We start from the raw sequence: 15,572 nt of genomic DNA, 5'->3' as shown, positions 1-15,572 counted from the left end.
CTGATAAAACACATGTTTACATAAATTTGACAATCCCCTCTAACTTGAAAGTAAAACACTTACCAAAGACATCTTCTTTTCTTGGAATAAAGAATACGTGATGGCCACAGACTGCGAAAGGGAGCATGCTCCATTTTTCGGCACCAGACTGTTCCCTTGTTTTTCCTGAAGTTTTGTATTTGGAAAGAGGTCTGTCTACAAAATTTAAAGTGTAACAAAATAATCAATAATAATATCAATATAATGATAGAGTATTAATATGGTCATTAGGCACTGGGGGGAAAAGTCTCTAAAGAACAGTAAAAAATTCACTTTTTACAAAGAGCTCAAAAAAGGTTTTTTCGTTTTTTGTTTTTTAATGTTTATTTTTGAGAAAGAGAGAGAGAGAGAAGAGTGCATGCTCACGAGAGAGGGCAGAGGAAGGACAGAGAGAGAAGGGAGACAGAGAATCCCAAGCAGGCTCTGTGCTGGCAGTGTAGATCCCACAACCTCGGGATCATGACCCAAACCGAAATCGAGTCCTACGCTCAACCAACTGAGCCACTCAAGTGCCCCTGTTTTTGTTTTTGTTTTTATCTATTTATCTAAAAAGATAAAATAAGGCTAGAGGGAATAAGTTTTTTGATAAAATATTTGTAATGACAAACATGATTATAGGACCAGAAATGTCTAGCCTCTCCGTTAGCCAATAAGAGAGAATAACAAATGAACTATAATGTGGACCACTCTGACCCTAAATTTCTTAATCCCTGGAAGTGAATGCTGAATGAATGAATAAACCAAATTAAAATTCAAACTCAGATACCACACCCACAAATTCTAACATATCATAAGTAAATATATCATCACTATATACATACAGTTTAAAAAGATATGTACAAACTGTGGCTCTAAACTTGAAGCATTATCTAAATTCTTCAACATAGTTCTTTAGGACATGTTTAAAAGAAAAAAAGTGGGGACAGGATTGAAAATATGAGATTAATGAAGAAAACATCTTGAAATAAAGACCAAATGAGAGTTAGTGGTAGAATTACATGATATATGATTCACATAGATACATGAAGTTTCTCCTAACTTTACCTTTCAAAACATAAGCACAAATACTAAATTAAAAGAATTAAATCCAATAGAACTTGGCTTACTGTTAACCCACAGAAGTTCATTTCTATCCTAAATAAAAAATGAGTCTGTAGATTAGTTCACAGATACCTAGCACAACTGCAGTTTGGTGAACAGAGAGGCCCAGACAATCCAATGACCTAAAGTCGTTGTTTCTAGGCACCCCTAAATTTTCAAGGAAGAGTAGTTTTTATTAAATGAAGTGTTTCCATCTGAGACCTGAACGCTGTCAACTTTGGCCCTAAATTCCTAGGAATGCCTAACTAACATCAAACTTCATTAGCCAGATTTCTAGGTATGTCTGTATAACGGTCTAAAGCTGGAGGCAACAATGCGACACTCCTATACCAAAGTTTTGGAAATGTGACCACTGTAAGTTATGCTGATAATCCATACAGATTTTATTATTTAGGGGACAAAATCATGGTATCATCTGTAAACTTGTGACCAAAGGGTTTAGAAACATCCAAAACACGAAGCAAAGTAATAGGAGAGCAGTAATCTCAAGAAGATAGGGCTAGAATGTGATTCTAATGAGCAAAAGTCTCATCAAATCATATTCTATATAGATAAAAGGCTATGTGGATAGACAGTGGTCAATTGTGGAAACATATAAATAGGAAAGGCAGAACAACAGAAGTAGGCAATGCCTATCCAAGCACTGTCTAGAGGAGAAGATGCCTTGGCTAACTAGATTTGAATAGGACAGCTTCCCGGGCAAGTAATGTATGAGAATGCCTCAACCTGCCTTGATGCTTAGAGACAACTTCAGACACCATCAGAATGCCCCTTGTTATATTCCAGGCATGCTAAGCAACTGTCAGATAAGCCGGCCTCCCATATCCCTTTTTCCTCAATAGGAGAGGAAAACACACTGGCTGGGTCAAGTGAAACTTTCCAGTTGCATTTCTCACTATAAATTAATGAATCTGCATTCCAATATAACCATTTACATTTGCATATGCACACTAGTATACATAAAACCAAGCTCACAGAGAAGGATAATACTCCCCCAAACACAACTATTCTGTGATAAGACATACCAGAGTTTTAAGATTACAAGGATGATTTCTAAAGTGGGATCCAAATGTGCCTGTCCAAAGCTTACAGGAGATTCTTACAAGTAAAAATAGCCCTTTAATATTGTCTTCCAGGGGTGCCTAGGTGGCTCAGTCGGTTAAGTGTCTGACTCTTGATCTTGGCTCAGGTGATGATCTCATGGTTTGTGAGATTGAGCCCCATGTTGGGCTCTGTGCTGACAGTGCAGAGTCTGCTTGGGATTCTCTCTCCCCATCTCTCTCTGCCCCTCCCCCACCCCTCTCTCAAAATAAATAAATGAACTTAAAAAAAATGTTTTAAATACTTCCTTCCATATTTTTAACTCTTCCAACTTTTTATTCCCACCCTGTTATCTTTTATCTTTCTAATTCATCCATTGTTTCTTTAATATGGGGAAGGAAAGTATGCTTTCCATCCTGTACGTGAGGAAATGGAAACCCAAAGAAGTTAAAGAACACGTTTGGCTTCCCCAGGTAGACAGTGGTGGAATTAAATTCTTGATTCCCTGATTCTGAGTTTAATAGACTTTCTACCACCTCACAATGCCTCACCTTCTATGTTGGAGTACACAGACTAATAGAGTCTACATGTGGAGTTTAAAGAAAGAAACCCAAAGGTCCCTGTGGAAAAGGTCATTTACAGTGAAGCAAGAAGTAAAAGGATAGGAAGAAAACACTATGAAGACGGAAGAGAGGGGGCGCATGGGTGGCTCAGTCGGTTGAGCATCCAATTCTTGATTTTGGCTCAGGTCATGATCTCACAGTTCATGGGATCAAGCCCCATGTCAGACTCTGTGCTAACAGTGCAGAGCCTGCTTGGGGATCTCTCTCCCCCTCTCGCTGCCCCTCTCCTACTCGTGCTCTCTTTCTGTCTCTCAAAAAAAAAAAAAAAAAAAAAAAAATTAAATAAATAAATATAGGTAACTAACATGTTTTTATAAGTGATTTACTATAGAAACAATCTGAATCGCTTTTTTAAGTGTCCAGTGTGGAAATGAAAATACAGTTGACCCTTGAACAATACAGTGTGAATGGGACAGGTCCACTTATATGCAGATTTTCTTTTCAACAAACACGGTACAGCTCCATAAATATATTTTCTCTTCTTTGATTTTCTAATAACATTTTCTTTTCTCTAGCTTACTTTATTGTAAGAATATAAAACATATAACATAAAAAATATGTGTTAATCGACTGTCTGTGTTCTCAGTAAGGCTTCCAGTCAACAGTAGGCTATTAGTAGGTAAGTTTCGGGAGATTCAAAAGTTATCTGTAGATTTTTGATCGTGTGGGGCTCAGCGCCCCTAATGCTCCACATTGTTCAAGGACCAACTGTAAAGGGAGAAAATACTGCTGTTGAAAGGTGTTTCTAAAATTATTAAAAAATGTTTATTCTCACAGTTCCTGAAAAATCACAGTATTTTACCTGAATGCTATTTTTTTGACAGAAATGTTTGATAACTTCCAACAGAGGGGCCAACATAAGAGCTTTGCCTTCAGAAACACCATCGATCCTTTTCACATTTTCAACTGTAGTAGGTCTGTCATTCAAAAAAATTAAAAGGTCAACAAACCACTAAAATATGATCACTCCAGTAACATAGCTGATATTTAGTGTCATACTAACAGTAAACATATATTTTTCCAACAATCAGAAACAATGTGTAATACAGGCACTCATATTTTATGATGTCTTTCTTTGCTTTCCACCATTTAAAGATTTGCCATTTTAGCAATTTATGAATAAAAACACCACCACCATTGTCACCACAGAAACACGGTACTAACTGATAAATAGGGTATTATCATGAAGAAACTAATGTTCTACTCTATGACTGATCTTATTATTATTTTTGTAAATAATAAAAAAAAGGCTACTATGAGGCCCGGGGCACCTGGGAGGCTCAGTCAGTTAAGTGTCCAACTCTTGATTTCAGCTCAGGTCATGATTTCGCAGTTCATGAGATTGAGTCCTGCATTGGGCTCTGCGCTGACAGCATGGAGCCTGCTTAGGATTGCCTCTCTCCCCTTTCTGTGTCTCTCCCCAGCTCATGCACGTGTGCTCTCTCTCTCTCACTCTCTCTCTCTCAAAATAAATAACTATGAGGCTTTAACTGTGGACAACCGACAGGCTAAGAAACAAAAAAGAAAATCCCATTCATTATTTACGAAGTATTTATCGGTAACAACAAACCTGCTAACTACTTTAGGCTTTTAACTCACTATTTCTTACTGTATCCAATATCCAAGAGACTGTATGTTGTCTACTTTCTAAAAATCTGCCAATTTCATGATTATTCTTTTTCCTTCAAACATCTTCACTAAATATTAAAGTGTGGTCTTGGAATATTTATTTATTTGTTATTATTATTTTTGAGACATGGGGCAGAGAGAGGGAGAGAGAGAATCCCAAGCCGGTTCTGCACTGTCAGTGCAGAGCCTGACATGGGGTTTGATCCCATGACCAGGAGATCATGACCTGAGCCAGAATCAAGAGTCAGAAGGTTAACTGACAGAGCCACCCAGGCACCCCTGAATATTTACTTTTAATGAAATAATTATTATAAAATATAAGCGCTATGTTCTATTATTAAAATTTCTACACTAAAGTAACACCTTTTGGATAAAATTTAGTGACAAGAACAATTTTTTAAAAGAAAGTATAAATGATGAATACAATTTCCAAACAACTATTCTTTGTTAATATTTCTTCTAAATATTTATTGACCAACTTGTGTTTATTAGGCATTGTGTTAGGTGCTTCGGAAGACAGAAAATGATGAGGAACATAGTGTCTTTATTCACAGAGTTTACAATCTGCAAGATAGAACACATGTATACCAATAATAATAATAACAAAAAAAGTAAGTAAAGCATTGTGTAAGAAGTGCCATAGAAGCTTCTTCTAAATTTAATTTTAAAGTCCTTTATGAATTCTAGTGAGAGGAATTACTTTGCAGTTAAAGAGCATATAAAACTTCATGGAAAAAATAATTAATAAAGCCAGATCTTAAAGGATTCCCTAAAAGGAGTTTTGGGGACTCAAAGAAACCACAAGGCAGAAGCAACACTGTAAATAAATATATGGAAGTTGAAAGTGGGTCTTTAACAAATGGTAAAGAGCCTAGGTAAGATAAACCATTCAAAATCGCATGACTTGGCTGGAAAAGGAGGTTTCAGTCCATAAATGGAGGGGCCTGAATTATAAGCTACAGAAGTTAAGACAGTGGGGAACTAGTTAAGCAGAAGTACAACATGATAAAGACTGATTTAGTGTCATATTATCAGGTGAAACACAGAGGGAGAGATGAAGGAAAAAGTAACTGGCTTTTGCAATAGTCCAGGAGCACTGGTCCAAACTAACGGGGTGTCACTAAAAAGAGAGAGGAGAGAATACACAGACACATAAGGAATATTTACATGAAAAAGTCTCAAAACTATTTAAATAAGACAAAGACGGGGATCCATGTTAGAAGAGTGAAAATAATACCTGGGGTTTTAAACGTCCATCACTGAGAACATGATGGTATGAATTTAAAAAAGTAAGATATTCAGAAAGAGTTTTGGTAGTTGCCTGAAATGCATGTATGGAGGCTTTGTGGATAAAGAGTTAGATTTTATATAGAATGAATCTGATTGCTGAAAACAGTTGATTTTCATTGACGTAGAAACACGGGTCTGTAGCTCGGTGGTGACATTGTGAGCAGCAGCACGGGAGACTGGGAAGTCAACGCACAGACACGACAGCTGGACCCACGGTCATACTATCACTTAACAATCCATGTTACAAATACATTACGTTAGAAGAAAATAAGTTAGAACATATGCAAACAGACAGCTTACCTTATTTTGGCCATATCCAGCAGTATCTTATTTGTTGCCAGAATAGCGGGAGGAACACCCTTTTGATTGGCATTTTCCTGCCTTGCTTCCACCAGTTTGCTATACAGCATAGTCTGAACAAAGAACAAAGAAAACAACTCAACATTTTTTGTTTTTTTTCAAATGTACTTGGAAAAATCCAGCCTTCTATTTTTAGAGCTTCAGATATTACATTTTCCCTTAGGGTGAAAACTAAACTGTATCTCAGACTCCTTGCTAAAGAACAATTTTTAAAATACTGGCAAAAAAAATTTAAGCATGCATATGTTCACAACTATCCTTTCAAATACTGCCTTTTCACAAAAGCCATACCTGAGTCTTCTGCTCTTCAGCTGAAATAACAGGTTCTGAGGACTTGTAAGATTTTCCTGGTGAATGTACCATGATGCTAGAATATTTAAAAGAATGTAAATGATAAAAGCTTTTCTTTCTCCAAGATCACTTTTTATTTAACCCCCAAAATGAGAATATTGTTCCAAGTCAATAGTAACATTTATTCTTCATAATACCAGTAACATAATTGTGATCTACAACAGCCTAGATTTTCAATAATTTCAATCAAATGCATTCATTATAATGGTAAAGTTAAAACTGCAATTGGAATTCATCAAAAATGAGTATGCTTAAAAACAGCACTTTCCCTACCCTCATCCTCAACTAAATGCTTTAATACTCCCTATCTATAATGAAAATAACTCTTTTTTGACCAAGAGAGAATCTATTGATTCTTCACTGTAATAGATGCTAAAGAATCTACGATTCTTTACTGTGATATCACTAATTTTTGGCTGGTGAGGCACATTAGCATGGAATTAATCAAATTGTTCATACTTTTCTTCAGAATCAAACAAAAATAAGCCAAAGAAAATACTACCGCTTTTGGCTCCTCAAAAGGATAAAAAACACCCAGTTAGCAAACAACATGGAAGGTGAGAGGCAGCAAAATAGAAAACCATTTTCTTTAACAAGCATTTCTCACTGATAAAGTAATTATAAGGAGAAAAAGTTATACAAATGAAATTATATGGAATAGCCCATATAAAAGATGCCACATTTAAATAAAGTCCTCCTTTGGTAAGGAAAGGGGGGAACATGTTTGATACCTGAGAAATGTTTATAAATTTCTCTGTTGCAAGAATTCAAAATCTACAGTGTAAAGTAAGATTTTCACAATTACCAAATCTTATCACTAAAATAAGTAGATGTAAGCCTGAGAAAAGATACATCAGTTCAAGGAATTAGTAATATCAGTTTACTCAAGATAAGTATAAATGTTTTAAATAATATAATTACATTGACCTTTATCTTAATATTTATAAATATCTTTATACTAATGTACTGTTTGCAAAATGGTATTTTAAATGATTTCACAAATAAGTTTTATCATCTATACTAACAAATTTTGGGTAACATAGCCCTAAAGCAGAAATATACATGGAGAACATTTAATAAAAAATACTTTGCCTATGAATGTTATTACAAGTGCACAGAAGAAAAGTTCAAAATTACTACTATGAAAATCACCAAAAAGTAGAGATGTTGTATCCACGAAACAAGAAAACGTTATGTTAAAGAAAGAAGAAAGAGAACAATAAATAGTTCTTAGAAATTAAATTTTTGAAAAATAAAATTAAAATCTTACTAGATGGAAGGGAATATAAAGTCAAGGAACTCTCCAAGAGAATAAACAAAAAGAGATTAAAAACAAGGGAAAAGAAAAATAAGGAACAAGAACACTAAAAACCAAGCAAAGAAAAAACAAAAAAGACAATTACTAACATCAAGGAAAATAAGGTAGTGGTGGCCATAGTAACAAAGTTTGGCTTAGTAGTATATAAAGTTTGAGTAGGTTTAATAACATAAAAACAAATTGTTAATCTGACCAAAACTTGAAATGTAATTGCTTTGGTCAAGAGGGGAATGAAGGAAGGGAAATGAGGGGAAGGCATATGGAGGATAAGCCCTAATCCACCATTATAGAATGTCAACAAAAAAATTTCCAAAACTAGTTGGTCCAAAACCAGTAATCTAAGTATGCCACTTAGAAATATGGTGGCAGGGGAGCCTGGGTGGCTCAGTCAGTTAAGTGTCCGACTTCAGCTCAGGTCATGATCTCGCGGTCTGTGAGTTCAAGCCCCGCAACGGGCTCTGTGCTGACAGCTCAGAGCCTGGAGCCTGTTTCGGATTCTGTGTCTCCCTCTCTCTCTGACCCTCCCCCGTTCATGTTCTGTCTCTCTCTGTCTCAAAAATAAATAAATGTTAAAAAAAATTAAAAAAAAAAGAAATATGGTGGCAAATATCAGAAAGCCCAGCTGGAAGATTTGAGGATGACTGCTTCTACAGAACAGAACAAAGTAGGTTTGGGAAGGGTGTGAACTGGTGTGCTTTGTGACATGCCATTAAGTACCAATTTTAAAACCATGTACATGTATTATTTTTTTAATGTTTATTTATTTTGAGAGAGAGAGAGTGTGTGCAAGCTGGGGAGGGACAGAGAGAAAGGGAGAGAGAGAAGAAACCCAAGCAGGCTCCACACTGTCATCGTGGAGCCCCAGGAGGAGCTCAATCTCACAACTCATGAAATCATGGACCAGAGCCAAAATCCAGAGTCCCATGCTTAACCAACTGAGCCATTCAGGCGCCCCCATATGTATGATTTTCATAAAAATTCAAATGAACTTTAAAATAATAGTTATTGATGTGTAAGCATAACTCTCACTTCTCTACACTATAGAGCCCATACATTAAAATTAGTATCTGGACTACTCCACAGGTGTCTCAAACTCAGTCCATCTATCAATAAACTCCTCATCCCCTTAATATCCAACAATCTCTCAAATCGGTGTTCCTCTTATGTTGCCAGTGAAGGGAAGGACAACACTCTTACCCGTAACCAAAGACAGAAACCTAAGTGTCATGTTCAACTTCTCCATTTTCCTCAGCCCACCTGACTTTCCAATCACCAAGTCCTAACAATTCTATCTCCTAAATATCTTACAGCTCTATTTCTGTCCATGCCCACTGCCACTTCCCTCATCTATGTTCCCATCTTCTCCTGAAAATTCTACTGCAATAGCCTTATTTGTGTCTCTACACTCTGATCCTCTAGTCTTCTAATCCCTCCACAGCAAGAGTCACTGATCAAGAGTCAGCACACTAGGGTGCATGGGACAAATCCATGTGTTCTGATAAGGTCTGCAAGCTAAGAATGGTTTCTTACATTTTTAAACAATTTTAAAAAATCAAAAGAACATTTTGTGACATGTGAAAATTATATGAAATTCAAATTTCAGTGTCCATAAATAAAGTTTTATTGGAACACAGCCACACTCATTTCTTTACATATCATTTATGGCTGCTTTAAGGCTACAACAGCCAAGTGGAGTAGTTAGACAGAGACCACATGACCCACAAAGCCTAAATTATTTACTATCTGATCCTCTATGGAAATGCCAACCTCTGTTCTCAATCATAAATTTGATGTCACTATCCTACTGAAAATCCTCTTAGATCTCATCTCAACTGATCAAGTTGAGTGCCTGAAAGGAAACTGGATATTCTGGACCCTATTTAATTCTCCAGTCTTAAATATTTACCACTCCCTCACTTCCCTCTACCAGATAATTGCTAGCATACTTGTTGAGTTCCTCGTTGTATCATACCTTCTTTTGCTTTCAGGTTTTAATATATGGGCCATTCCTCTGCTCAGAAAACTTCCCCTCATTTCACTTCACTTCTACTTAAGCCTTGATCAAGTGTGACTTCCAAACTGCTTTTCCAAAGTGTTACAACCCTGAATTGTAATTTTATGTTCCCTTACCTGTATATCTCACCAGAGTATAAACCCTGGGAGGGCCCGGGGGTGGGGGCTATGTCTCTGTTTTTCCCCACTCAATCCCACTGTCTAGAATAATACCTGGCACAAGAAGATGCCTAGCAAAACCACAGTAAATGTTTAAATGAAGAAATGCTTCCACATACTGAATGGATATATTGTTTTATACACAACTTAACCTTTTTGTTTACATAAAATGTAGTAATTACTCCATATCTAAACAAAAAGAAATTGTTTTGAGGGGAAGACGTATTATAGTAAATGTTTGTCAGATCCAAAGTAGTATTCTCTAAGTGAGAAATCCATTAGAAAGTAACAGTATCAGGGCGCCTGGGTGGCTCAGTTGGTCAAGTGTCCAACTCTTGGTTTCAGCTCAGGTCACGATCTCACGATTTGTGAGTTCGAGCCCCGCATCAAGCTCAGTGCTGACAGTGCAGAGCCTGCTTGGGATTCTCTCACCCTCTCTCTCTGCCCCTCCCTCATTCGTGCTCCCAGGCTCGCTCTCTCAAAACAAATAAACTCAAAAAATTTTTTTAAAAAAGAAAGTAACAGCATCAGAGCACATTAATTTATTTTCACCTGATACATATATAAACATAGTCCATTCAATAATCTGTGTATAAAGGTCCTGACAAGTTTTTCAAATTCTCCATCTTCAGACCTTCTGTAATTCTGTACATTCTCCATACTTCCATTAAGTCAGCAAGTCAGACAGCAAGCTCCAAAGTACAATAGGTGCATTCATTATTTGTACCAACTCTCATATTTACCATTTTATATTGCCATATAATGTATTTTAAGTGGGCTGGAAATATATATTTTATACAAATATAATGAGTGCTTAGATGCTAGAGGTTGACAAATATAGATTTGAAAGTCAGCTCTAGTATGAGCTATGTGCAACTGAACAAGTTAGTTAACTTCTTCACCCTTGGTATCTTCAACTTTAAAATGGGAATAAATAGTAGTGGTTAACTCATAGGCTGTTGTAAGAATTAAATAAGATATTACAAATAATATACTTAGCATTTAGTACAGAGTTTGGCAAACAATAATACCCAAGAAGTGTTAGTTATTAAATTAATGTTAATACTATCATTTTATAGGTCTTCTTCAATAATTCTAACACTGGAGGCTTATGCTTTAACTTTTAACTTCCTTCTGCCAATTGAAATAGCCCAACATCTGACAGATATTTACCTTTAGGAAAGGAAGAAAAAGGTATTGATATAGTAAGTATAGAAAATAAAAATTTTCAACTCTGTACCTTCTTTTGGGAATGTTACTGCCAGAAGAAATTTTATCAGATGCTTTGTAAGAATACATCTTCTCCAAGTTAGACTGCTTTTAAACATAGAAAGGTCCATTAAAAAAATCCAAAGTTTCAAAAACTTTTAAATATGAAAAGAATATGATATAAAATCTCACGATTACAATTTCTCCTCTAAGTCATCAAATAAATCACCTGAAAATAAGCTCTTAGATTATCAACTTCTAGGATGCTGGCAGTTAGTCCTATTCCTCCCAAATGTAGAGAATATATGATCAAAACAATTATTTGACACGCAGCAGAGGCCAAAGTTACAAAATGATTCAGTTACATTCTGCATACTTTAATAAAACAAAAACTTTACCAAAAAATTTAATTCACCACATTTTCCTATTACTCCAGTGTTCCAATTACGTGAAGTCTACCTGTGGGTATTTAATCTATAATAGTTATCTAAGACCCAAAACATAAAAGAAGAACATATGTATGCATGTGTGTATGTGAGTGTGTATATAGTTTTACTGAGAACTTTTAGGAATCGGACTTATTTGTTTTCTATCAATTATATGTATCATAATGTGTAAAAAAGAAAAAAACTCCAGGCCAAATGAGTTATAAAATAGGCTTTAAAAAAATCAAAATACTGGGCGCACCTGGGTGGCTTAGTCAGGTGAGCGTTCGACTTCGGCTCAGTTCATGATCGTGAGTTCGAGCCCTACATCAGGCTCTCTGCTTACAGCTCAGAGCCTGGAGGCTGCTTCAGATTCTGTGTCTCCCTCTCTCTCTGCCCCTAACCCACTCACATTCTGTCTCTGTCTCTCTCAAAAATAAATAAACATTAAAATTAATTAATTAAATTTTTAAAAAGCTAAAAAATCAAAATAGGTGTGCCTGAGTGGCTCAATGAGTTAAGCATATGACTTTAGCTCAGGTCATGATCTCACAGTTCGTGGCTTTGAGCCCCATGTCGGGATCTGTGATGACCACTCAGAGCCTGGAGCCTGCTTTGGATTCTGTGTCTCCCTCTCTCCCTGTTCCTCCCCTGCTCGTGCTTTTTCCTCTCACTCTCTCAAAAATAAATAAACATTAAAAAAATCAAAATAAGTTACTTCTCAAATATTTCTGCTATTGATCCCAGAAATTATATACTGCATATTTTATTGTTCATTTCGCTACTCTTTCCAAAGTTTATGTTTTGTTATATAAAGCATTTCACTTAATAAGGAAATAAATAAGAACCACCTCTTTAACAAACAAACCTTCTCTGCAGTTAATTCAGTTGGTTCTTGAGTATAGGAACACTGTTGCATGCCAAGTGATACGGTTTTAGAACTGAAAAATAATAAAATTAAGTTATCTCAAATGTCAAAGTGTAACTATCTAATTATCTAATATCGTCACACCTCCACTCTTAGAAAGGCAGATGAGATTTCATTACTGTTTCAGAATTGAGGATTTTTTAAAATAATTTTTTTTAGAACAAGCTCTGGAATGTGCTTTTTAAGCTCTTCAAAGTTTAAGTTTAAAGCTCCTTAAAGTTTAAGTTTAAAGCTCTTTAAGGTGTTTGAAGTTTAAAAGAAAAATTGACAATCTAATGCACAATTATAAACAATTACAGTGAACAACACTATTATAAACTTCAAAGTTGCAGTGACACTAGGTTGTTCTCAACACAAAAAGAAATAATTATTTGACATGCTAGAAGTTTTAGTTAAAGTATTGTAGTAATCATACTGTAACGTATAAATCTATCAAACCAATATGTTATACACTTCAAACTTACACGATGTTGTATGTCAATTATATCTCAATTTTTTAAAAAAAGGAAAAAAAACAAATGATCAACAACATGTAAAGATATTAAAAAGAAGGCAACAAGTATATTCCCTTCCCACCGTCTACACATAAGAAGGAAATATAATGTATTGACTCTTCAACACTGATCTCAGCACTGCTTCATTAACCAATGGGAAAGCAGCTTTCTAAACACCTCACCTGCTTTTTATCAACCAAGAAAATGTTCTATGATTTCTCTTTCACCCACTGACTCCCACCCTCAAACTAGCTAAAAGAGGTATGCTAAAACAATCTTTACTCATTTTATCTTTGTGGTGTCTGTAAATTGGTATAATTTGACATTTCAACTACAAAAAATCCAGAAGTTAAAAAAAAAAAACACCTGAAAAACGAACCTTGGTTGAGGAAACTCTGTTAGACACAATTCTTCATTAGCTTGAAGGATAAGTTTCTTAGGAAATTCTGTTTTGGCTTTATCAAGCCAGTCTCTACCCTGTTGAATACAAGAAGAATCTCTTAATGAAGAGTGAGTAAAATTAAATCAAACAGGTAGACTTCTACATTGTTTACCTTTTTCGTAAGAGTGCAAATCCTTATAAATTTGGAAGACCCAGGAATTTCCATCAAGAATCCCTCAGTCATGAGCTGACGGGACAAAGCCTTCCACCAATTCTCTGTGTGATCCTTGCCATTGCCAAATAAATCATGTCTGCGATATTGATCTGCAAGACGCTGGGAATTCTGAAATTAGGAATAAAATCAATATCTAAAAATGCTTATTGAGTTAAACAGGATAAGTGAAACAGAACTGTCTATTCATTTTTGGGGTTTAACACTAAATCTCAGTTTTAAAAACATATGAAATTTTATGCCCATCCTGCTTGTTCTGAATACTTAAGCCATAAATAAATATATAACCAAAGTAGAGTTGCTTTTCTGTCTAAAATAATGGCAGGTAATTCTGCATATAATTCACACGCATTTTACAATGCATAGGCTGGGATATGTTTGTAATATTTAACCTAGGCTATTTAGACCTTTTATTAACATACATTGTCTGAAAACAGAAATCATCATCTGCAGCATGAGACTAGGAGCTTGGGTGTTAAGAGGCAGTGTGATCCAGCAGCTAGTAATCAGTGAGTACATGACAACTCACTTCCCACTGCATGGCTGCATTTGTGGTGCTTTTGTTCAAGAGGTACTGCAAAGTTTACTTCATCACTTCTGATTTAGCTGCTTGACTGAGATACCCCAGAAAAAGCAAGTGCATGCTACACAGTTGCTGTTTTTGAGATTTTTTTTTTTCCTAAGTGAAGAGAGGATTCCAAACTGAAGACTCTTTGCAAGCCATCAAGTTTTAACAATGTTGGGGAAGCTAGTCTGTCATGTGCAATTCTCTTGTCCTCTAATGGAAATGACTCTTCCCACATTGCCCCCCACAAAGTACTTTTCCATTCATTCGCTCTGCCCTCTCACTACCGCCTTCCCATACCCTACACATTTAAGTACCACCTTTAAATGTCTATAGTATTACACGGACAAAGTGCTTTATGGAAAGTTGCTCCTCTCTAATGTATTTGTGGTGAATAGGGCAGATGGTAATTCAAGAGTCATTCTAACCTTCATCCACTGTGACTTCTTTTCTTGCAGAATCTGGAAAGTTACAAATACTGCTTCTCAAAATCCCTTGCAGCTAGAGTTCTGGGTATGATTTAAGTTCCACTATTCAGGTGCATTTTTTCATGACATCTATAGGCAGGAAGTTGAGCTAAGGATACTCTTCCACTATTTTTTGCAGGTATGCAGGATCATGGAGGTGTTTGCTTTTTATGAGGAAGTGTTAGCACAGAACCCAGCATACAACTACTGGCTTCCTGAGTATCAAGAGGCATCCATTTTTTTGGATACAGATTATAGCGACTGCAGGGTGATTACCAGAGCAAGCACAAGGGGAACCTCCCTGATTGTTAGAGCTCCCTCTTTGGTGCACTTTGGGGTCTGGTGCTGTAGCAGTGGCTTGCCAAGCTGACAGATAGCTTCTTGTCACAGAAGAGGCAGCAGCTCTTAGGATCAACTATCCAGTACAATGTTATCAACAATACCATAAGCTGTTTAATGCACAGTAATACATACTTTTCTGTTTAAATTACTTAGAGTGATCCTGAGATAATATAAATTCTGTATTTTAGAATATGTTTCAAAAACATTCATCCTTTGAATATGTCAAGAGGTTACTATATTCTAAAAATTTTAATATAAAACGCAGTCTAAAATTTTAGAAACAGGCAAAGCCTGCCATTCAACATTTTTACATTTCACCTATACTCCATGAAGGTTTAACAACCAGTGCATTTAAAAACTCAGGGATCAAAATCAAAACAATTTATAGGATGAGTTCCAGCAGACATGACTCAAGCACTATAAAGGCTCTCTATTATGAACGTATTGGTTTTATTCACCTGACGAGAATGTTACAGCTAACCGTTTATCATTCTGGAACGTTAAACATGTGAATACAAGTGAAAGAGCCTAATTAAAACCGATTCCTCATACAAAGGAAATCTAGGCTGCAATCAGATTAAACTGGAATGAATTCTGATCAGAG

The 15,572-nt window shown here is 35.9% G+C and overlaps 1 protein-coding gene across 6 annotated transcripts in view; it reads right to left on the bottom strand.

Moving 5' to 3' along the window:
* Nucleotides 1-15,572, bottom strand: part of WRN (WRN RecQ like helicase) — a 151,080-nt gene that overhangs the window by 17,189 nt on the left and 118,319 nt on the right. For 5 of the 6 annotated variants that reach the window (XM_086703370.1, XM_086703371.1, XM_086703373.1 and 2 more), the window contains 8 exons: nucleotides 13,535-13,705; nucleotides 13,360-13,457; nucleotides 12,427-12,499; nucleotides 11,165-11,241; nucleotides 6,375-6,450; nucleotides 6,024-6,136; nucleotides 3,607-3,721; nucleotides 64-195 (listed from right to left, as the gene is read on the bottom strand). In XM_086703370.1, the coding sequence (XP_086559496.1) occupies nucleotides 64-195; nucleotides 3,607-3,721; nucleotides 6,024-6,136; nucleotides 6,375-6,450; nucleotides 11,165-11,241; nucleotides 12,427-12,499; nucleotides 13,360-13,457; nucleotides 13,535-13,705 (855 nt within the window). The remainder of the gene's footprint in view (nucleotides 1-63; nucleotides 196-3,606; nucleotides 3,722-6,023; nucleotides 6,137-6,374; nucleotides 6,451-11,164; nucleotides 11,242-12,426; nucleotides 12,500-13,359; nucleotides 13,458-13,534; nucleotides 13,706-15,572) is intronic. The other variant, XM_086703372.1, reaches the window with a different exon arrangement.

The sequence above is a fragment of the Puma concolor genome, chromosome B1, assembly GCF_028749965.1.
Source record: "Puma concolor isolate L17-30 chromosome B1, mPumCon1.1.hap2, whole genome shotgun sequence".
NCBI classification, from domain to species: Eukaryota; Metazoa; Chordata; class Mammalia; order Carnivora; family Felidae; genus Puma; species Puma concolor.
Note: the sequence above shows the minus strand (reverse complement) of the source record. Positions and strands in the feature narration are given on the sequence as shown.